The following is a 22,806-nucleotide window of genomic DNA, read 5'->3' as shown; positions in this document are numbered from 1 at the left end:
GAACGTCTCCCTCTCTCAGGCAACCAAAGCTTCCCTTCGGTGGTGGCTTCTTCCCACTTCATTATCGAAGGGGAAATCCTTCCTACCCCCATCCTGGGCGGTGGTCACGACGGACGCGAGTCTGTCAGGGTGGGGAGCAGTCTTTCTCCACCACAGGGCTCAGGGTACGTGGACTCGGCAGGAGTCCTCACTTCAGATCAATGTTCTGGAGATCAGGGCAGTGTATCTAGCCCTACAAGCTTTCCAGCAATGGCTGGAAGGCAAGCAGATCCGAATTCAGTCGGACAACTCCACAGCGGTGGCTTACATCAACCACCAAGGAGGAACACGCAGCCGGCAAGCCTTCCAGGAAGTCCGGCGGATTTTGATGTGGGTGGAAGCCACGGCCTCCACCATCTCCGCAGTTCACATCCCGGGCGTAGAAAACTGGGAAGCAGACTTTCTCAGTCGCCAGGGCATGGACGCAGGGGAATGGTCCCTTCACCCGGACGTGTTTCAGGAGATCTGTTGCCGCTGGGGGATGCCGGACGTCGACCTAATGGCGTCCCGGCACAACAACAAGGTCACGGCATTCATGGCACGTTCTCACGATCACAGAGCTCTGGCGGCAGACGCCTTAGTTCAGGATTGGTCGCAGTTTCAACTCCCTTATGTGTTTCCTCCGCTGGCACTGTTGCCCAGAGTGTTACGCAAGATCAGGGCCGACTGCCGCCGCGCCATCCTCGTCGCTCCAGACTGGCCGAGGAGGTCGTGGTACCCGGATCTGTGGCATCTCACGGTCGGCCAACCGTGGGCACTACCAGACCGACCAGACTTGCTGTCCCAAGGGCCGTTTTTCCATCTGAATTCTGCGGCCCTCAACCTGACTGTGTGGCCATTGAGTCCTGGATCTTAGCGTCTTCAGGATTATCTCAAGAGGTCATTGCCACTATGAGACAGGCTAGGAAACCAACGTCCGCCAAGATCTACCACAGGACGTGGAAAATATTCCTGTCATGGTGCTCTGATCAGGGTTTTTCTCCCTGGCCATTTGCCTTGCCCACCTTTCTGTCCTTTCTTCAGTCCGGATTGGAAAAGGGTTTGTCGCTTGGCTCCCTTAAGGGACAAGTCTCTGCGCTCTGTGTTTTTCAGAAGCGCTTGGCCAGACTTCCACAGGTACGCACGTTCCTGCAGGGGGTTTGTCACATCGTCCCTCCTTACAAGCGGCCGTTAGAACCCTGGGATCTGAACAGGGTGCTGATGGTTCTTCAGAAACCACCGTTCGAGCCACTGAGGGATATCTCTCTCTCACGCCTTTCGCAGAAAGTGGTTTTCCTAGTAGCAGTCACTTCACTTCGGAGAGTGTCTGAGCTAGCAGCATTGTCATGCAAAGCCCCTTTCCTGGTGTTTCACCAGGACAAGGTGGTTCTGCGTCCGGTTCCGGAATTTCTACCTAAGGTGGTATCCCCCTTTCATCTCAATCAGGATATCTCCTTACCCTCTTTTTGCCCTCATCCAATTCACCAATGTGAAAAGGATTTGCACTTGTTAGATCTGGTGAGAGCACTCAGACTCTACATTTCTCGGACGGCGCCCCTGCGCCGCTCGGATGCACTCTTTGTCCTTGTCGCTGGCCAGCGTAAAGGGTCACAGGCTTCCAAATCAACCCTGGCTCGGTGGATCAAGGAACCAATTATCGAAGCTTACCGGTCGGCGGGGCTTCCGGTTCCCTCAGGGCTGAAGGCCCATTCTACCAGAGCCGTGGGTGCGTCCTGGGCTTTGAGGCACCAGGCTACGGCTCAGCAGGTGTGTCAGGCGGCTACCTGGTCGAGCCTGCACACTTTCACGAAACACTATCAGGTGCATACCTATGCTTCGGCGGATGCCAGCCTAGGTAGGCGAGTCCTTCAGGCGGCGGTTGCCCACCTGTAGGAAGGAGCCGTTACGGCTCTATTATGAGGTATTATTTACCCACCCAGGGACTGCTTTTGGACGTCCCAATTGTCTGGGTCTCCCATGGAGCGACAAAGAAGGGAATTTTGTTTACTTACCGTAAATTTCTTTTCTTTTAGCTCCAATTGGGAGACCCAGCACCCGCCCCTGTTTTTTTGTGTACACATGTTGTTCATGTTGAATGGTTTCAGTTCTCCGATATTCCTTCGGATTGAAGTTACTTTAAACCAGTTTATAATTTGTTTTTCCCTCCTTCTTGCTTTTGCACCAAAACTGAGGAGCCCGTGGGAGCACGGGGGGTGTATAGGCAGAAGGGGAGGGGCTTTACACTTTTAGTGTAATACTTTGTGCGGCCTCCGGAGGCATAGCCTATACACCCAATTGTCTGGGTCTCCCAATTGGAGCTAGAAGAAAAGGAATTTACGGTAAGTAAACAAAATTCCCTTCTTTTTTTTTTTTTTTTTTTTTTTACCCCATCTGAGAGCAGCATAATGTAGGGACAGAGACCCTGATTCCACTGATGTGTCACTTATTGAGCTGTTTGCTGTCATTTTGATAAAATCAATGTTTTCTCTGCTGCGGATCTAGCAGTTATACAGAGCTCATGAATATGCTGGACTACCTGGGCTATAGGTTGTTTCTTTAAATGTAATAAGATTACAAATGTTAATGTTACAAATATAAGATTATGAAATGTTATACTAATATCTGAACTATTCAATACACGGTTGAGTCGCCTATACTAGCTCAAAGAATGAACACAGTCTCTGTGGTCATTGTTTCTGAGTAATTTATTATATCTGCGCAGATAGCTAATTTGGCCCCGTGTTTCTGGACCTGCCCTGAACAGACTCTATTAGCAGTCTTTCCTAATATTTCTCCCTTGACACCTGCAGCACCCAAAGTAGTCCTCTAATGATAATCTACTGCTAATTAAACAGTGATTTTATCAAAATTACACTAGGCAGCTCCGTAAGTGACACATCGCTGGAATCAGGATCTCTGCCCCTACATTATGTTGCTCTCAGACTAGGTGGCAAAAACCTGGTGACAGATTCCCTTTAAGCCAAGTCCATGTACGGGGGATTTTTGCCACTTACTGATTTTTGTGCTGCTTGCGTCACTATTTTACTGTGGGTAAAACCCTCAGCTTTTTTGTTTCCTTTGGTTTTCCAAGAACTGTTATACAATAAAACACATATTTAAATATTAACTTTTTTTTTTTTCTAAATACCTTTTTATTTGGCACAAAATATGCTTTATCTAGTGCACTGTGTCAAGTTTTAAAGATGGCAACTGCCATAAATTAGTGAGATCTCAGAGGTCACCCAGTAGGACGGGCTGCGTAAAGAACATCCGCTGGAGACAGAAATGACGTCAGGGCAGCGTCCAGTCTGGCATCGCCAACTCATTCCTCTGTTCAGTCAGCCTGACAGGACACTGACTGGACTAAAGAAGATAAACACCTTTCTTTAGCTGCCTGAGAATTACCATCCATCTCAGCCTGACAGTCTTAGTGCAGTTCAGGGAGTCTGTCCTGTCTCTGTCTGTCTGTCTTGCTCCTCACATAGTCAATCATTGGACGGCTGCACTTTGCTAGATGGAAGTTGCCATCTTTAAAATCCTGACTAGATAACGCATACCTTTTTGTTAGTAGAGGTCTTTAGAAAAATGTTTAATATTTTTCAGTATTTTATTAAGTTTCTCAATGCACCCCCTTTTAAAGAGGTTGTCCACTATTAGAGAAACCCCAACCTAATCACTTAAGTGCCCCATAGCTGCTGCCTTCCTGCAATGATCTAGTGGCCACTGATTTGTTATGTGGCTGCTCATCAGCTGAAAAATCACAGGAACAGTGCCACTTCAGGACGTGGGTATCGAATATTTTTAATCGGGGTTTTCTAGTACTGGACAACCAATTTTAAGCTGGTCTTGCTCTGTTAGGTGGAACAATTATTGCAGATCTTTTAAAGGGAACCTGTCATCAGAAATTTTAGCTTGAAACCTAAAAGATTCCCCCTCTGCAGCTCCTGGGCTGCGTTCTAGCAAGGTTCCTATTGTTTGTGCCCCCTTTCTGACCAAAATAAAGACTTTGTAAAGGGGTACCTTTTTGTATTCAGATCTTGATAATGGTACACAGGGGCGGGCTCTCTGGTGGCCATTAGTCTGCCTCCTGCTGCTTTAGGCCGTCCCCCATCGCTCCATTCCATACTTCAGGACGCCGCCCACTGCGCCCGAGGTCCCGTGCACGCGAGGACCGCTGGTCACGTGTGTCGCAGGCACGAGACTATGGGCGGCGCTGTGATTGCATCGCAAGTGCCCGCCCATCATCTCATGCCCGCCCTTTCCCCTCTGCCTCCAGCGTTCTGCGCAGAACGTTCCAACGTCGGGTCATCTGGCCAGCACTTGCGCAGAACGCTGGAGGCAGAGGGGACAGCGTGGCCACGAGATGATGGGTGGGCACTTGCGATGCAATCACAGCGCCGCCCATAACCTCGCGCCTGCGCACAAGTCACCAGCGGTCCTCGCGTGCGCGGCAAATCGGGCGCAGTGGGCGGCGTCCTGAACTATGGAATGGAGCGATGGGGGACGGCCTAAAGATCTAATGTACCATTATCAAGATCTGAATACAAAAAGGTACCACTTCATAAAGTCTTTATTTTGGTCCGAAAGGGGGCACAATAACAACAGGAACATTGCTGGAATGCAGCCCAGGAGCTGCAGAGGGGGAATCTTTAAGGTTTCAAGCTAAATTTCTTTGTCGCTCCATTGGGAGACCCAGACAATTGGGTGTATAGCTTCTGCCTCCGGAGGCCACACAAAGTATTACACTTTAAAAAGTGTAACCCCTCCCCTCTGCCTATACACCCTCCCGTGCATCACGGGCCCATCAGTTTTTATGCTTTGTGTGAAGGAGGCACACATTCACGCAAGCTCCACAATTTAGTCAGCAGCAGCTGCTGATTATATCGGATGGAAGAAAAGAGGGCCCATAACAGGGCCCCCAGCATGCTCCCTTCTCACCCCACTCTGGTCGGCGGTGCGGTTAAGGTTGAGGTACCCATTGCGGGTACAAAGGCTGGAGCCACATGCTGTTTTCCTTCCCCATCCCTTAGGGGCTCTGGGTGAAGTGGGATCCTAACCGGTCACCAGGCACTGGGACCGTGCTCCCTCCGCAGCCCCTGGGGGAATCTGCTAGACAAGAGACCGGGTATCGTCAGGGACAGGGCCCTGCTCCTCTGAGGTACTCTGTGTCCCCTTGGGGACGGCGCATAGAGCGCCTGTGTAACGGACGCTGCAGCAGCTGCTGGGTGTGTTTGTGCGCCGGGACTACCGCGCTGACCGCGCTTGTTTGCCGGCCGCGCTTATAACTTTAGTCCCCGGCTTTTGCGGCCTAGTACCGCATACTCCCGCCCCCCGGCCTGCCAGTCAGGGGAAGGGAGGGACGCTGCACTGGACGTCAGCGCTGAGGGCTGGAGCATACTTTGTATCCTCCTCCCCCCTCACTGAGCACTGTGGGGCACCAGATTCCCGCACTTTCTGAGGCACGCCCACGGCTCCCTCCTCCTCTCAGAACGCTGGCAGCCATTCCTATCAGCACTTCTGACGCTGGAGAACTTCAGAGACGAGCTCCACAGCTCTGGGAGGCCCAGGCAGGGAATCTGGTGGTCACACAACCGCTTAGGGCGGTCGGTAAGCCGCACCTGTTACTAGGTGCTGGTCCTCCTGGGTGCCGAAGTGTATATTTATATGCTTATATTGTATACATTTACTCTGTACGGCCGCACTATTGCTTTGGCTATATACCCTCTCTGATTGCTCTAAGAGGAGACAACAGCATGTCGTCCGCAAAAAGCAAGGGTGCCAAGGCACAGGCTTACTTTGCAACCTGTACCTCATGTGCGGCTATGCTACCTGCAGGTTCCACCTACCCTCATTGTGTGCAATGCTCGGCCCCTGTGACACTCACTCAGCCGGAGCCTCTGCCACTGGTGGGACCCTCGGCCCAGGTGGAACCACCTGCTGCCACTGTCCAGGTGACAGGGACAGAGTTTGCAGTATTCGCTGACAAACTTTCTGAGTCTATGGATAAATGGTCTGCTAAGATACTAGAAGCTTTGCAGTCCAGACCTGTAACACAGGCCCCGGGCACTGTTGAATCATTGCCCTCAGACCCCCCTCGGTCGGCGCAGCAAAGTGCTCCTGGGGCGACTCATAGGTCCCACGGTGAGGACTCCGACACGGACCGCAGTCCCAGACCGGCTAAGCGGGCTCGCTGGGAGCTTCCCTCGACTTCATCACACTGCTCAGGGTCTCAGCAGGAGGACTCTCTGGAGGATGAAGCGGAGGTGGCAGATCAGGGCTCTGATCCTGACGCCGCTCTCAACCTTGATACACCTGAAGGGGACGCCATAGTAAACGACCTTATAGCGTCCATCAATCAGGTGTTGGATCTTTCTCCTGCAGCTCCTCCGATTGAGGAGTGAGCTTCTCAGCAGGAGAAATTCCATTTTAGGTTTCCCAAACGTACACGGAGTGCGTTTCTTGATCACTCCGACTTCAGAGATACAGTCCAGAAACACCGAGCTTTTCCAGACAAGCGCTTTACTAAGCGCCTTAATGACACACGTTATCCCTTCCCCCCTGACGTAGTCAAGGGTTGGGCTCAGTGTCCCAAGGTGGATCCTCCAGTCTCTAGACTGGCGGCTAGATCCATAGTTGCAGTGGCAGACGGTGCATCACTCAAGGATGCCACTGACAGGCAGATAGAGCTCCTGTTGAAATCCATCTATGAAGCTATCGGCGCGTCCTTTGCTCCGGCATTCGCAGCCGTATGGGCACTCCAAGCTATCTCAGCTTGTCAGTCTGAGATTAATGCAGTCACACGTGCCTCTACTCCGCAGGTTGTGTCCTTAACCTCTCAGGCGTTGGCGTTTGCGTCCTACGCCATGAATGCGGTCCTGGACTCTGCGAGCCGTACGGCGGTAGCATCCGCCAATTCGGTGGCAGTCCGCAGGGCCATGTGGCTACGTGAATGGAAGGCAGACTCTGCTTTCAAAAAGTTCTTAACCGGTTTGCCATTTTCTGGCGACCGCCTGTTTGGCGAGCAATTGGATGAAATCATTAAACAATCCAAGGGAAAGGACTCGTCCTTACCCCAGTCCAAACCAAACAGACCTCAACAACGGAAGGTACAATAGAGGTTTCGGTCCTTTCGGGACTCAGCCAGGTCTCAATTCTCCTCGTCCAATAGGCCACAGAAGAGCCAGAGGAACTCTGATTCATGGCGGTCTAAGTCACGTCCTAAAAAGACCGCCGGAGGAACCGCTCCCAAAGCGGCCTCCTCATGACTTTCGGCCTCCCCAAACCGCATCCTCGGTCGGTGGCAGGCTCTCCCGCTTTTGCGACGCCTGGTGGCCACATGTCCAAGACCGATGGGTGAGAGACATTCTGTCTCACGGTTACAGGATAGAGCTCAGCTCTCGTCCTCCGACTCGTTTCTTCAGAACATCTCCGCCCCCCGAGCGAGCCGAAGCTCTTCTTCAGGCGGTGAGCACTCTGAAGGCAGAAGGAGTGGTGATCCCTGTTCCCCTTCAGGAATGGGGTCACGGTTTTTACTCCAACTTGTTTGTGGTGCCAAAAAAGGATGGATCTTTCCGTCCCGTTCTGGACCTAAAACTGCTCAACAGACACGTGAAAACCAGGCGGTTCCGGATGGAATCTCTCCGCTCCGTCATCGCCTCGATGTCCCAAGGAGACTTCCTAGCATCAATCGACATCAGGGATGCTTATCTCCACGTGCCGATTGCACCAGAGCATCAGCGCTTCCTGCGTTTCGCCATCGGGGACGAACACCTTCAGTTCGTGGCACTGCCTTTCGGCCTGGCGACAGCCCCACGGGTCTTCACCAAGGTCATGGCAACAGTGGTAGCAGTCCTTCACTCTCAGGGACACTCAGTGATCCCTTACTTAGACGATCTTCTTGTCAAGGCCCCCTCTCGGGTGGCATGCCAACACAGCCTGAACATTGCTCTGGAGACTCTCCAGAGATTCGGGTGGATCATCAATTTCCCAAAGTCAAAATTAACACCGACCCAATCCCTGACATATCTCGGGATGGAGTTTCATACTCTCTCAGCGATAGTGAAACTTCCGCTGGACAAACAGCGTTCACTACAGACAGGGGTGCAATCTCTCCTTCGAGCCCAGTCGCACCCCTTGAGGCGCCTCATGCACTTCCTAGGGAAGATGGTGGCAGCAATGGAGGCAGTTCCATTTGCGCAGTTTCATCTGCGTCCACTTCAATGGGACATTCTCCGCAAATGGGACAGGAGGTCGACGTCCCTCGACAGGAACGTCTCCCTTTCTCGGGCAGCCAAGGCCTCCCTTCAGTGGTGGCTTCTTCCCACTTCTTTGTCGAAGGGGAAATCCTTCCTGCCCCCATCCTGGGCTGTGGTCACGACGGACGCGAGTCTGTCAGGGTGGGGAGCGGTCTTCCTCCACCACAGGGCTCAGGGTACCTGGACTCAACCAGAGTCCTCCCTTCAGATCAATGTTCTGGAGATAAGGGCAGTGTATCTAGCCCTAAAAGCGTTCCAGCCGTGGCTGGAAGGCAGGCAGATCCGAATTCAGTCGGACAACGCCACGGCGGTGGCATACATCAACCACCAAGGCGGCACACGCAGTCGTCAGGCCTCCAGGAAGTTCGGCGGATTCTGCTGTGGGTGGAAGCCACAGCCTCCACCATCTCCGCAGTTCACATCCCGGGCGTAGAAAACTGGGAAGCAGACTTTCTCAGTCGCCAGGGCATGGACGCAGGGGAATGGTCTCTTCACCCGGACGTGTTTCAAGAGATCTGTTGCCGCTGGGGAACGCCGGACGTCGACCTAATGGCGTCCCGGCACAACAACAAGGTCCCGGCATTCATGGCACGGTCTCAAGATCACAGAGCTCTGGCGGCAGACGCATTAGTTCAGGATTGGTCGCAGTTTCGACTGCCTTATGTATTTCCTCCTCTGGCACTGCTGCCCAGAGTGTTACGCAAGATCAGGTCCGACTGCCGCCGCGCCATCCTCATCGCCCCAGACTGGCCGAGGAGGTCGTGGTACCCGGATCTGTGGCATCTCACGGTGGGTCAACCGTGGGCACTACCAGACCGACCAGACTTGCTGTCTCAAGGGCCATTTTTCCATCTGAATTCTGCGGCCCTCAACCTGACTGTGTGGCCATTGAGTCCTGGATCCTAGCGTCTTCAGGGTTATCTCAAGAGGTCATTGCCTCTATGAGACAGGCCAGGAAACCAACGTCCGCCAAGATCTACCACAGGACGTGGAGGATCTTCTTATCCTGGTGCTCTGATCAGGGTTTTTCTCCCTGGCCATTTGCCTTGCCCACTTTTCTGTCCTTCCTTCAATCCGGAATGGAAAAGGGTTTGTCTCTCGGCTCTCTTAAGGGACAAGTCTCGGCGCTCTCTGTGTTTTTTCAGAAGCGTCTAGCCAGGCTTCAGCAGGTACGCACGTTCCTGCAGGGGGTTAGCCACATAGTCCCTCCTTACAAGCGTCCGCTAGAACCCTGGGATATGAACAGGGTGCTAACGGCTCTTCAGAAACCACCTTTCGAGCCAATGAGGGATATTTCTCTTTCACGCCTTTCGCAGAAGGTGGTCTTCCTAGTGGCAGTCACATCACTTCGGAGAGTGTCTGAGCTAGCTGCACTGTCATGCAAAGCCCCCTTCATGGTGTTTCACCAGGATAAGGTGGTTCTGCGTCCGGTTCCGGAATTTCTCCCTAAGGTGGTATCCCCCTTTCATCTCAATCAGGATATCTCCTTACCTTCATTTTGCCCTCATCCAGTTCACCAATGTGAAAAGGATTTGCACTCGTTAGATCTGGTGAGAGCTCTCCGGCTCTACGTGTCTCGCACGGCGCCCCTGCGCCGTTCAGATGCGCTCTTTGTCCTTGTCGCTGGCCAGCGTAAAGGGTCGCAGGCTTCCAAGTCAACCTTGGCTCGGTGGATCAAGGAACCGATTCTTGAAGCCTACCGTTCATCTGGCCTTCCGGTTCCTTCAGGGCTGAAAGCCCATTCTACCAGAGCCGTGGGTGCGTCCTGGGCATTGCGGCACCAGGCTACGGCTCAGCAGGTGTGTCAGGCGGCTACCTGGTCGAGTCTGCACACGTTCACGAAACACTATCAGGTGCATACCTACGCTTCGGCAGATGCCAGCCTAGGTAGGCGAGTCCTTCAGGCGGCGGTTGCCCACCTGTAGGAAGGGGCCGTTTTACGGCTCTTTTACCGAGGTATTCTTTTACCCACCCAGGGACTGCTTTTGGACGTCCCAATTGTCTGGGTCTCCCAATGGAGCGACAAAGAAGGGAATTTTGTTTACTTACCGTAAATTCCTTTTCTTCTAGCTCCAATTGGGAGACCCAGCACCCGCCCCTGTTCCCTTCGGGCTGGTTGTTCTTTTGTGTACACATGTTGTTCATGTTGAATTGTTCTTGGTTCATGGTTTTCAGTTCTCCGAACATCCTTCGGATTGAATTTACCTTAGACCAATTTATAAGTTTCCTCCTTTCTGCTTTTGCACCAAAACTGAGGAGCCCGTGATGCACGGGGGGGTGTATAGGCAGAGGGGAGGGGTTTCACTTTTTAAAGTGTAATACTTTGTGTGGCCTCCGGAGGCAGAAGCTATACACCCAATTGTCTGGGTCTCCCAATTGGAGCTAGAAGAAAAGGAATTTACGGTAAGTAAACAAAATTCCCTTCTTCTGATGATGGGCTCCCTTTAATAATGTCTGAAAACAGTGATCTTGTTTCCGAATACTTTTTTTCACACAGATCTAATATACTGGTCTTAAGTAATCTAGTGTAGAAGATAAATGCAGATCTGGCTGGAAGTGCACAAGGCGCGTTACTGGTTTTTCAAAGTGCTTTTGTAGCCCCCACTCCCCCCAGTGCACTTCCAGTCTGATTTTGTATATGGCCCATGCACTAGAATTCTGTAAAAGCCATTTACATAGATCTGTACAAAAAATGTAATCTGTATTGTGGGATGAGCACTTACAAAGCTACATCTCTACTTTCATGTAAAATTGTGCTGATAGATTCTTATTAATGGGAACCTGCCATTACAACTATGCTGCTCGAGACACAGGCAGCATGAATCAGAACCGGATACACATTTGCTTTGGCTACACCACACACAGCCAGTGGTGTAACTAGGGTCCTATGGGCTCCTATGCAAAATCTGGACCTGGTCCCCCCCCTCCCCCCGCCATGTTGGTCAGATGTACAGGTACCTGTACTAAAGACCTCCATTCTGTCCCCTATCCTGTAATAATGTCCCACCCTATTCTGCAATAAGCACAGTAATGTCAGCTGCCAGCTCCTGATAGTCTGGCAGCATCTATAAGCATCTATAGCTGTTGCGGTGCAGAGAGCCAGCGGCTCTCTGCACCGCAATAACATTTCAACTTAATACTGCGCTGGCGTCGGCAGGTTCCTGACTCCGAATGCCTGGTTGTGGTTGCAGAGGGTACGGCGTTAGGTTTCTTCCTATTTGCACACACAAGGAAGGTAAAAAGGCTCTACCATAACAAAGCAGCTTTCCTCTTCTCCCCAGTAGTCACAACTGAGCACCAGAAGACTCAGCCCAGTTTTTGCAACATCGAAATGTGGTTAAATCCAGTTTTGCAAATGTGTTTATCTAATTATTTGAGAAATTTAAAGAAATTGTTATAAAGTTTATGTAGCCATGAGGCACATTTCTATGTCAGATGTAAATGCACAAGGCTTCAAAAGTCTCCTTCACAAAAGGACATTGTGCGGCAGAGCTTCTGTCCCGGGTGGCACCAGCTGGCACTGTGCAGTAACACGGTGTGGCCTGGCTCTCCGCTGCATGTGTAATCCTGGTTACAGAGACGTTAAATACATGAGCCAGTTAACAGTTCTTATATAAAGCTCATATCTGATGACATTGGTCCGCCTCCATAAACCCGTATACACTGTTAATTTATAATGTATGTGTTTTATTTAAATAAAGTGTGATTTATGTAACATCACAGAATGTGTCTGCTGCAGGGCTATGTCCCCATATCTCATTCTTGTCATTGGGGGGCACGGAGGCCATGGGTTATAGCTGCTGCCACTATATTTAATTTCCAGGCGGACTGCAAGAAAAAACATTTTCAGTGAAGGGTTTTGCAATTTATTTCATTTTAGGGAAAGTATGAGGAGCAGCATGCAGTCAGCTACACACAGGTCTGTACACTGGAGAATGAGCTGTCCCAAACCAGGGCAGTCCGAGATCAACTGCAGAAGTACATCCGAGAACTGGAGCAAGCCAACGACGACCTGGAGAGAGCAAAGAGGTAAGTAGTCCTTCACTGTACCGCCATTGCTGAAAATAATGGGGTGACACCTACCACAATTCTTCCTTTTAGCAATTAAAAAAAAAAACAAAACAAAAACAACAACAAATTTTTTTTTTGCAAAGATAATTGTCAGCAGTGGGTAAAAAAAACCCGAACAAGTGCTAGAGAGAGATTAACCTGTTCAGTCCTTGTGGACATTTGCTTCTTTGAGACCAGACAAGGTTTAGTTACTTTCATTATAGGCTTGATTACGAAATTTAATTTTGTTGTTGTTGTTTTTTTCTTTATCGTTCCTTTGGGAGACCCATACCATGGGTGTTTAGCTTCTGCCTCCGGAGGACACACAAAGTACTACACTAAAAAGTGTAGCTCCTTCCTCTGAGCTTATACACCCCCTGGTAGCCAGTCCTAGCCAGTTTATTGCTTTGTGTCAGGAGGCATACATCCACACATGCATTCTCATCTGATTTGTTTGACTTTTGGAAAGAGTTTGAAGAAAAGCGGGTCCATGTCTGGACTCCCGGCATTTCCCTTCTCACCCCACTGTGTCGGCGGTGTTGTTAAGGTTGATTTACAAGGCTGAAGCCTTACATGCCGCGCTCCTTCACCATCCCTTCTGGGCTCTGGCTTGAAGTGGGAGCCAGCACGGTCTCCATCCACAGCCCCTTGAGGATTCTGTTGGACCGGAGCACTCATCCCCAGGGACATGGCCCTGCGTCTCAGCAGCTAAGTACCTGAGACGTTTATGTTGAGGGTCCCGGTTCTTTATTGTAAGGGGAGAGTATGCTGTATGTGATTGTTTTTAACTTTTCCGGCGGATTCTCTAGCTTTTGCCTGAGAACCGTGCCGATGGTGCCTGCTTGTTGGCCTCGCCGCTTAAATTTAGGCCCCGGCTTTGCCGGAGGCCTAGTTTCATTTTCCTGCCCTCGCATGTCACTCATGCAGAGGGACAGGTTCGGCTCCTCCCGGCGGCCGTTCTACACAGGGGAGGGACACTCCCCACTGCTGGGGCGTCCCTCCTTCCCTGCAGGTCTCTATAGCCCTCCAGTTCCCGCTCTTTTATAGGAACGCCCCCTAGTCATTTCTCAGGCAGAGTTCACTCTGCTCTGGGACATTCTGCATTCTGCATCTCTGCTGAGGTGCTGCGACTGGGGGACCGGGCTTCGGGATCTGGAGGGCACACAACACCGCGCTCAGCGGTCTGGTAAGCCACAGCCGGTCTCCGGTTGTGGACCTCTGTATACCAGCAGCATGTCTCACACAAGGAGCAAGGCCCAGTTGTCTCTCAGACTGCTGCTGCACCTGTGATTGAACCCCCGGCCTGGGTAGAGTCCTTTTCTAGGTCCATATCCCAGTCATTTGCTGAGTCCATGGGACTTTTGTCCAGGACTTTGATGAATATGCATCAGCCCCCCTCACAGTGTGCCTCTAATACTCTTGACAGAGGACTCCTATCCTCTGACCTCCGTCCATCGGAGCTCACGGAGGATTCATCATCTGATCCCACACCCCGTCCTTCTAAGAGAAGGCGCAGGGTTTCCTCCCCCTCCCCATCCCACGACTCTGTCTCAAGAGCTGACTCTCAAGATGAGGAGGATGCCCTCACTGGGGACTCAGAGGCTATGTATCCCATCGATTTCTCTGAGGGTGACTCAGCTCTTAGTGATTTGATTGCTTCTATTAATTCTGTGCTGGATCTCAATCCGCCAGTATCAGAGGAGCAACTCTCTTTTGGCAGAAAAACATCAGTTTACCTCGCCTAAGAGAGTGAAGAGTGTGTTCTTTAACCACTCCAGTTTTCAGACCGCTGTGACCAAACCCAGGGCCTGCCCTGACAAACTCTTTCCAAAGCGTGGTTCTGATGACCGTTTTCTCTTTCCACCTGAGGTGGTCAAGGAGTGGTGTCACTCCCCAAAGGTAGACCCTCCGGTGTCTAGGCTCTCAGCCCGGACCGTTGTGTCGGTGGCTGACAGCACCTCACTTAAGGATTCCACTGACCGTCAGATTGACCTTCTGGCCAAATCTGTGTATGAAGCTGCGGGGGCCGCGTTTTCCCCGTCTTTTGCAGCAGTGTGGGCTCTCAAAGCCATCTCTGCTTCTCTAGAGGAGATGCATTCCCTCACCAAGGAATCTATGCCTGAGATGGTTACTTTAACTGCTCAGGCTTCAGCCTTTTTCATGTTATGCCATGTCTGCCATGCTAGAGGCTGCTCACCGCACTGCGGTGGCTTCAGCTAATTCTCTTGTTATCCGCAGGATTTTGTGGCTTCGAGAGTGGAAGGCAGATGCTTCTTCCAAGAAGTTTCTTGCTGGGCTCCCTTTTGCTGGTTCACGGCGGTTTGGTGAACAGCTGGATGACATCATTAAAGAAGCTACTGGCGGGAAGAGTACTTCCATGCCACAAACCAAGACCAGAAAACCCGCCCAGGGTAGGAATCAATCGAGGTTTCGTTCCTTTCGTTCCTCCAACTGGTCATCCTCTAAGCCTTCCGCCTCATCCGCTAATTCAGCCAAGGATCAGAAATCCAACTGGCGCCCAAAAGCGCATCCGCAGAAGACCGCAGGAGGTTCTGCCACTAAGGCAGCTTCCTCATGACTCTCGGCCCGCTCCAGCCACGTCCTTAGTTGGTGGCAGGCTCTCCCACTTTGGCGACGCTTGGTTAAAGCAAGTCTCCGATCAGTGGGTGAGAGACATCATATCTCATGGCTACAGGGTAGAATTCTCTTCCAGCCCTCCAAACAGATTTTTTTTTCTCTCAACTCCCCCCTGCTCCAAGGCCGCAGCCTTCTCGCAGGCCATGGCGTCCTTGCAGGCAAATGGAGTGATTGTCCCAGTTCCCGCTCAGGAACGGTTCAGAGGTTTTTACTCAAATCTCTTCCTAGTTCCAAAAAAGGAAGGTACCTTCCAGCCCATCCTGGATCTCAAGCTTCTCAACAAGCATGTCCGGGTGCGGCATTTTCGCATGGAGTCTCTGCGATCAGTCATTGCCTCTATGACCCAAGGGGAGTTCCTGGCATCCATCGACACCAGAGATGCCTATCTACATGTGCCAATCGCAGTGTCACATCAGCGTTGGTTACGTTTTGCGATAGGAGAGGATCATTTCCAATTCGTGGCTCTCCCCTTCGGGTTAGCCACGGCCCCTCGGGTATTCACAAAGGTCATGGCGGCAGTGATTGCGGTCCTGCACCTCCAGGGGTTAGCAGTGCTTCCTTATCTGGACGACCTTCTGGTCAAGGGTACATCCAGCGCAGACTGTCAGCGGAGTTTTTCGCTCACTCTCGCCACCCTAGCCCAATTCGGGTGGATTGTCAATCTTCCCAAATCCATTCTGACTTTGACCCAGAGTCTCACGTACCTAGGGATGCAGTTCGAGACTTTGCCGGCACTTGTGAAGTTGCCCCTAATCAAACAGCAGTCTCTCCGGCTAGCGGTGCGCTCTCTCCTGAGGCCCCGCCGTCATTCCCTCAGGCGCCTGATGCATCTGCTGGGTCAAATGGTGGCCTCCATGGAGGCGGTTCCTTTTGCCCAGTTCCATCTGCGTCCTCTGCAGCTGGACATTCTCCGCTGTTGGGACAAGCGGCCTTCCTCCTTACAGAGGTTAGTGGCTCTGTCGCCACGGACCAGGAGCTCTCTTCAGTGGTGGCTTCGACCCCTCTCCCTGTCCCAAGGGCGCTCCTTCCTGACTCCGTCCTTGGTGATTCTCACCACGGATGCCAGCCTTTCCGGCTGGGGAGCGGTACATCTCCACCACAGAGCACAGGGCACTTGGACTCTGTCCGAGTCAGCCCTTTCAATCAATGTGCTGGAAACCAGAGCTGTTCTTCTAGCTCTCCTAGCCTTGCACCACCTGTTGGCGGGCAGGCACATTCGAGTCCAGTCAGACAACGCAACAGCGGTTGCCTACATCAATCACCAAGGCGGGACACGCAGCCGCCTGGCAATGTTGGAGGTCCAACGCATTCTTCAATGGGCGGAGGACTCCAAGTCCACCATATCCGCAGTCCACATCCCTGGCGTAGAAAACTGGGAGGCAGATTATCTCAGCCGTCAATCCGTGGACGGTGGCGAGTGGTCCCTGCACCCGGTAATGTTTCAGTCAATCTGCCGCAAGTGGGGCACTCCGGATGTGGACCTAATGGCATCCCGTCACAACAACAAGGTTCCGGTTTACGTGGCTCGCTCCTGCGATCCTCAGGCCTTCGCCGCGGACGCTCTGGTTCAAGACTGGTCCCAGTTTCGTCTGTCCTACGTGTTTCCCCCTCTAGCTCTCTTGCCCAGAGTCCTGCGCAAGATCAGAATGGAGGGCCGTCGAGTCATCCTCATTGCACCGGACTGGCCCAGGCGAGCTTGGTATCCGGACCTGCTCCAACTGTCCGTGGAGATGCCGTGGCATCTTCCGGACCGTCCAGACCTGCTCTCGCAAGGTCCGTTTTTCCGCCCGAATTCTGCGGCACTCAAATTGATGGCGTGGCTCTTGAGTCCTGGATTTTGACGGCTTCGGGTATTCCTCCTGATGTCATCTCCACTATGACTCGGGCCAGTAAGTCTTCCTCCGTCAAGATCTATCACAGGACTTGGAAAATTTTCCTGTCCTGGTGTCGCTCTTCCGGCCATTCTCCTTGGCCATTCTCGTTGCCGACCCTTCTGTCTTTTTTACAGTCCGGTCTGCAGCTAGGACTGTCCCTCAACTCTCTCTCAAGGGACAAGTCTCAGCTCTATCAGTGCTGCTCCAGCGGCGTCTCGCCCGGCTGGCTCAGGTCCGCACCTTCATGCAAGGTGCGTCTCACATCATTCCGCCTTATCGGCGGCCCTTGGATCCCTGGGACCTTAACTTGGTCCTCACGGTATTGCAGAAACCCCCTTTCGAGCCCCTTAGGGAGGTTTCTTTGTATCGTCTTTCTAGTTGCCATAACTTCTCTCAGAAGAGTCTCTGATTTGGCTGCGCTCTCCTCAGAGTCACCTTTTTTTGGTTTTTCACCAAGACAAGGTAGTTCTCCGTCCGACCCCGGACTTTCTTCCTAAGGTGGTCTCTCCCTTCCACCTTAACCAGGATATTTCCTTGCCTTCCTTCTGTCTGGCCCCTGTTCATCGCTTTGAGAAAGCGCTGCATACTCTAGATCTGGTGCGTGCTCTCTGGATTTATGTGTCTCGCACCGCTGCGCTTAGGCGGTGCACCTCTCTTTTTGTGCTAACCACAGGGCGGCGCAAGGGTCTCTCTGCTTCTAAGCCGACCTTGGCCCGTTGGATTAGATCGACCATTTCGGACGCCTACCAGAGTACTCAGGTGCCTCCCCCGCCGGGGATCTAAGCACACTCGACCAGAGCTGTCGGTGCCTCTTGGGCTTTTAGGCACCAGCCTACGGCTCAACAAGTCTGTCAGGCTGCCACTTGGACTAGCCTGCATACCTTTTCGAAGCACTACTAAGTGCATGCTCATGCTTCGGCAGATGCGAGCTTGGGCAGACGCATCCTTCAGGCGGCTGTCGCCCATTTGTGAAGTTAGGCTCCGCCTACTTCTTAGTTTTTCTGTTTATTCCCACCCAGGGACAGCTTTGGAACGTCCCATGGTATGGGTCTCCCAAAGGAACGATAAAGAAAAAGAGAATTTTGTTACTTACCGTAAATTCTTTTTCTTATAGTTCCGTATTGGGAGACCCAGCTCCCTCCCTGTTGCCTGTTGGCAATTTTCTTGTTCCGTGTGTTATCACCGGCTGTTGTCGTGGACAGTGTCTCCGGTTGTTCCGGTTCTTACTCGGTTCTACTTGTGGGTGGCTATTCTCCTTCAGGTTTTGCACTAAACTGGCTAGGACTGGCTACCAGGGGGTGTATAAGCTCAGAGGGAGGAGCTACACTTTTTAGTGTAGTACTTTGTGTGTCCTCCGGAGGAAGAAGCTAAACACCCATGGTATGGGTCTGCCAATACGGAACTATAAGAAAAAGAATTTACGGTAAGTAAACAAAATTCTCTTTTTTATCACTAGAGCATCTTTTTCTTTATTTTTTTTCAAAATAGGTTTTGTAAAAAAAAATAAAATATATATATATATATATATATATATATATATATATATATATATATATATATATATATATATATATATATATATATATATATATATATATATATATATTTTTATGTATGTATATACAGTGGAACCTTGGATTAAGAGTAACTTGGTTTGAGAGCGTTTTGCAAGACAAGCAAAGCTTTTTACTAATGTGTAACTTGGTTTAAGAGCAATGATTTGCAAGAAGAGCAAATATTCACCATGCACACTTCTGATTCTGTCCCTTCACCGCACTCTGACCCGCTCTGGAGGTATCCTTCTGTACATTGTACAGTACATACTATATAGCATGTCTATCAATTTGCATTTGTGGATACAGTATTGTACTTTCTTTCTGCTATCCAGTATACCACATTGCTTGTACTGTACCTCTCACACACCAACAATTTTATTGTAAGCTGAAGTGCAGTTTAATGTTTTTACTGTGCAGTATTTTGTATTAATGTACTGTAATAATTTTATATGAATACAGTATTTTATATTACTGTAATAAGTTTGCATAAATATAGTAAATATTTTTGGGTTGTGCAGCGAATTCTGTGTTTCTTCGGCGCTCTATTGGGAGACCCAGACGATTGGGTGTATAGCACTGCCTCCGGAGGCCACACAAAGCAATTACACTGAAAAGTGTAAGGCCCCTCCCCTTCTGGCTATACACCCCCAGTGGGATCACTGGCTCACCAGTTTTCTGCTTTGTGCGAAGGAGGTCAGACATCCAGGCATAGCTCCACTGTTTAGTCAGCAGTAGCTGCTGACTATATCGGATGGAAGAAAAGAGGGCCCATACTAGGGCCCCCAGCATGCTCCCTTCTTACCCCACTTGTGGTTTGTAAGGTTGAGGTACCCATTGCGGGTACGGAGGCTGGAGCCCACATGCTGTTTTCCTTCCCCATCCCCCTGAAGGGCTCTGAGGAAGTGGGATCTTACCGGCCACCAAGCCCTGAGGCCGGGCTCCATCCACAGACCCATAGAACCTGCTGGATGTGGAGCGGGAGTGCCGTTCAGGGACAAGGCCCTGCAACTTTCAGGTACTCTGTGTCCCCGTATGGCAGGCCACGCGCACCCCAGGCTTGCTGGGTGTGCTAGTGCGCCGGGGACTGTAGCGCTGTGCGCTGGGCTTATAGTCCCCGCAGATTACTGGGGGACTTTATGTGTGTGGATCGCCGCGCCGACCGCCCCTGGAGCGGCGGCGCAGCTGCGACTTGTAGTGCGCCGGGGACGCGCCGACCGCGCTTTTACGGCGGCGGCGCTTCTAACTTTAGTCCCCGGTTTTCTGCGGCCTAGCTCCGCTTCGTTAACGCCCCCCACCCTGTCAATCAGGGTAGGGGAGAGACGTTGTTCAATCGGCAGCGCCGAGGGCTGGAGCACGATTTACATGCTCCAGCCCTCTCACTGAGCACAGTAGGACACAGGCTTCGCGCTTTTTCTCTGTGCACGCCCTAGGCCCGCCCCCAGGCTTGCAGCTCCCCAGGACGCCGGCAGCCATTATACACATGCAGTCTGGCTGGAGAACGGACGCAGGCTCTGGGGGACCCAGGCTAGGGGTTTCTGGCGACCACACACCCGCGCCAAGCGGGCGGTAAGCAGCACATACGTGCGGCCCCACTAGTGCCACAGTGTTATATTTTCGCTGTACATAGACACTGCTGTGTCTGGATATATTTATATACTGCACTGTAAAGTCGCTTCTTGGCTGTACACCCTATATTGCTTTGAGGAGACAACAGCATGTCATCCGCAAAACGCAAGGGTGCCAAGGCACGGGCTGTATACACTACTTGTACAGCATGTGGGGCTAATCTACCAGCAGGCTCCAACGACTCTCATTGTGTGCAATGTTCAGTCCCAGTGGCACTTCGTCAGCCAGAGCCTATTGTGGTGGTAGCCCAGGCAGAGACGCCTGTGAACCCTGCCCCGGTGACGGGGACAGAATTTGCAGTCTTTGCTGATAAAATGTCTGTGACTATGACGAAAATCCTGGAAACCTTGCAGTCCAGGCCAGTTGCTCAGACCATAGACACTGCTGTGTCTATGTTCCCCGGCCCCCCTCAGTTGGAACTAATCCGTACTTCAAGGGGGTCCCAGGCATCACAGGCTGAGGGCTCTGACTCCGATGACAGTCCCAGTCCGCCTAAGCGAGCTCGCTGGGAGAGACCCTCCACGTCATCACGCGGATCAGGGTCTCAGCGAGAAGGGTCCCTATATGAGGGTTCAGAGGTGGGTGATCAGGAGTCTTGTCCTGACGCCGCACTCAATTTGGATACGCCAGATGGTGACGCCATGGTAAATGACCTTATAGCGGCCATCAATAGGCTGTTGGATATTTCTCCCCCAGCCCCTTCTGCAGAGGAGGCAGCTGCACAGCAGGAGAAATTCCATTTCCTGTATCCCAAGCGTAAATTGAGTACTTTTCTGGACCACTCTGACTTCAGAGAATCCATCCAGAAACACAATACTTATCCGGACAAGCGTTTTTCTAAACGCCTTAAGGATACACGTTATCCTTTTCCCCCTGACGTGGTCAAACGCTGGACCCAGTGTCCAAAAGTGGACCCTCCAATATCCAGGCTTGCAGCTAGATCCATAGTTGCAGTGGAGGATGGGGCTTCACTTAAAGATGCCAATGACAGACAGATGGACCTTTGGTTGAAATCTGTCTATGAAGCTATCGGCGCGTCGTTTGCTCCAGCATTCGCGGCCGTGTGGGCACTCCAAGCTATTTCAGCTGGTCTGGCACAGGTGGACTCTCTCATACGTCCAGCAGTGCCGCAAGTGGCGTCCCTAACTACGCAAATGTCTGCGTTTGCGACCTACGCTATCAATGCGGTACTGGACTCTACGAGCCGTACCTCAATGGCATCTGCCAACTCTGTAGTTTTGCGCAGAGCCTTGTGGTTAAAGGAATGGAAGGCAGATTCTGCTTCTAAAAAATGTTTAACCAGCTTGCCATTATCTGGAGACAGACTGTTTGGTGAGCAATTGGCGGAAATCATTAAACAGTCCAAAGGTAAGGACTCCTCCTTACCCCAGCCCAGATCAAGCAAACCTCCACAGAGGAAGTGGCAGTCAAAGTTTCGGTCCTTTCGAGGCTCGGGCAAGCCCCAATTCTCCTCGTCCAAAGGGACTCAGAAAGAGCAAAGGAGCTCTGATTCCTGGCGGGCTCACTCACGCCCCAAGAAAGCAACCGGAGGTACCGCTTCCAAGGCGGCTGCCTCATGACTTTCGGCCGCCTCCCTCCGCATCCTCGGTCGGTGGCAGGCTCTCCCGCTTTTGCGACATTTGGCTGCCACAGGTCAAAGACCGGTGGGTAACAGACATTTTGTCTCACGGGTACAGGATAGAGTTCAGTACTCGGCCTCCGCCTCGGTTCTTCAGAACTTCCCCACATCCCGACCGAGCAGATGCCCTTCTGCAGGCGGTGAATTCTCTAAGAGCAGAAGGAGTGGTGGTCCCTGTTCCTCTTCAGGAACGAGGTCAAGGTTTTTACTCCAATCTCTTTGTGGTGCCAAAAAAGGACGGCTCATTCCGTCCTGTTCTGGACCTAAAACTGCTCAACAAGCATGTGAACGCCAGGCGGTTCCGGATGGAATCCCTCCGCTCAGTCATTGCCTCAATGTCTCAAGGAGATTTTCTTGCATCAATAGACATCAAGGATGCTTATCTCCACGTGCCGATTGCTACAGAGCACCAACGTTTTCTACGTTTCGTGATAGGAGACGACCATCTCCAGTTCGTAGCTCTGCCATTTGGTCTGGCGACAGCCCCACGGGTTTTCACCAAGGTCATGGCGGCAGTGGTAGCAGTCTTGCATTCTCAGGGACATTCGGTGATCCCTTACTTAGACGATCTACTTATCAAAGCACCCTCTCAAGAGGCATGCCAACACAGCCTGAATGTTGCGCTGGAGACTCTCCAGACTTTCGGGTGGATCATCAACTTTTCAAAGTCCAACCTAGCACCGACTCAATCACTAACGTATCTTGGCATGGAGTTTCATACTCTCTCAGCGATAGTGAAGCTTCCGCTGGACAAGCAGCGGTCACTACAGACTGGGGTGCAGGCTCTCCTTCACAGTCAGTCGCACTCCTTAAGACGCCTCATGCACTTCCTCGGGAAGATGGTGGCGGCAATGGAAGCGGTTCCGTTTGCGCAGTTTCATCTGCGCCCACTTCAATGGGACATTCTCCGCCAATGGGACGGGAAGTCAACATCCCTGGACAGGAAAGTATCCCTTTCCCAGACGGCCAAAGACTCTCTGCAGTGGTGGCTTCTTCCCACCTCATTATCACAGGGAAGATCCTTCCTACCACCGTCTTGGGCGGTGGTCACGACAGACGCGAGTCTGTCAGGGTGGGGAGCAGTTTTTCTCCACCACAGGGCTCAGGGTACGTGGACTCAGCAGGAGTCCACCCTTCAGATCAATGTTCTG

The 22,806-nt window shown here is 51.7% G+C and overlaps 1 protein-coding gene across 1 annotated transcript in view; it reads left to right on the top strand.

Moving 5' to 3' along the window:
* The window catches only part of NDE1 (nudE neurodevelopment protein 1), a 77,496-nt gene that overhangs the window by 18,386 nt on the left and 36,304 nt on the right, over positions 1 to 22,806 (top strand). The window contains exon 4 of the mRNA XM_075319123.1: positions 12,154 to 12,302. Within this exon, the coding sequence (XP_075175238.1) occupies positions 12,154 to 12,302 (149 nt within the window). The remainder of the gene's footprint in view (positions 1 to 12,153; positions 12,303 to 22,806) is intronic.

This window comes from Anomaloglossus baeobatrachus, chromosome 7 (assembly GCF_048569485.1).
Source record: "Anomaloglossus baeobatrachus isolate aAnoBae1 chromosome 7, aAnoBae1.hap1, whole genome shotgun sequence".
NCBI lineage: Eukaryota > Metazoa > Chordata > Amphibia > Anura > Aromobatidae > Anomaloglossus > Anomaloglossus baeobatrachus.
The sequence above is the reverse complement of the archived record's forward strand: the minus strand, read 5'-3'. Positions and strand labels throughout refer to the sequence as shown.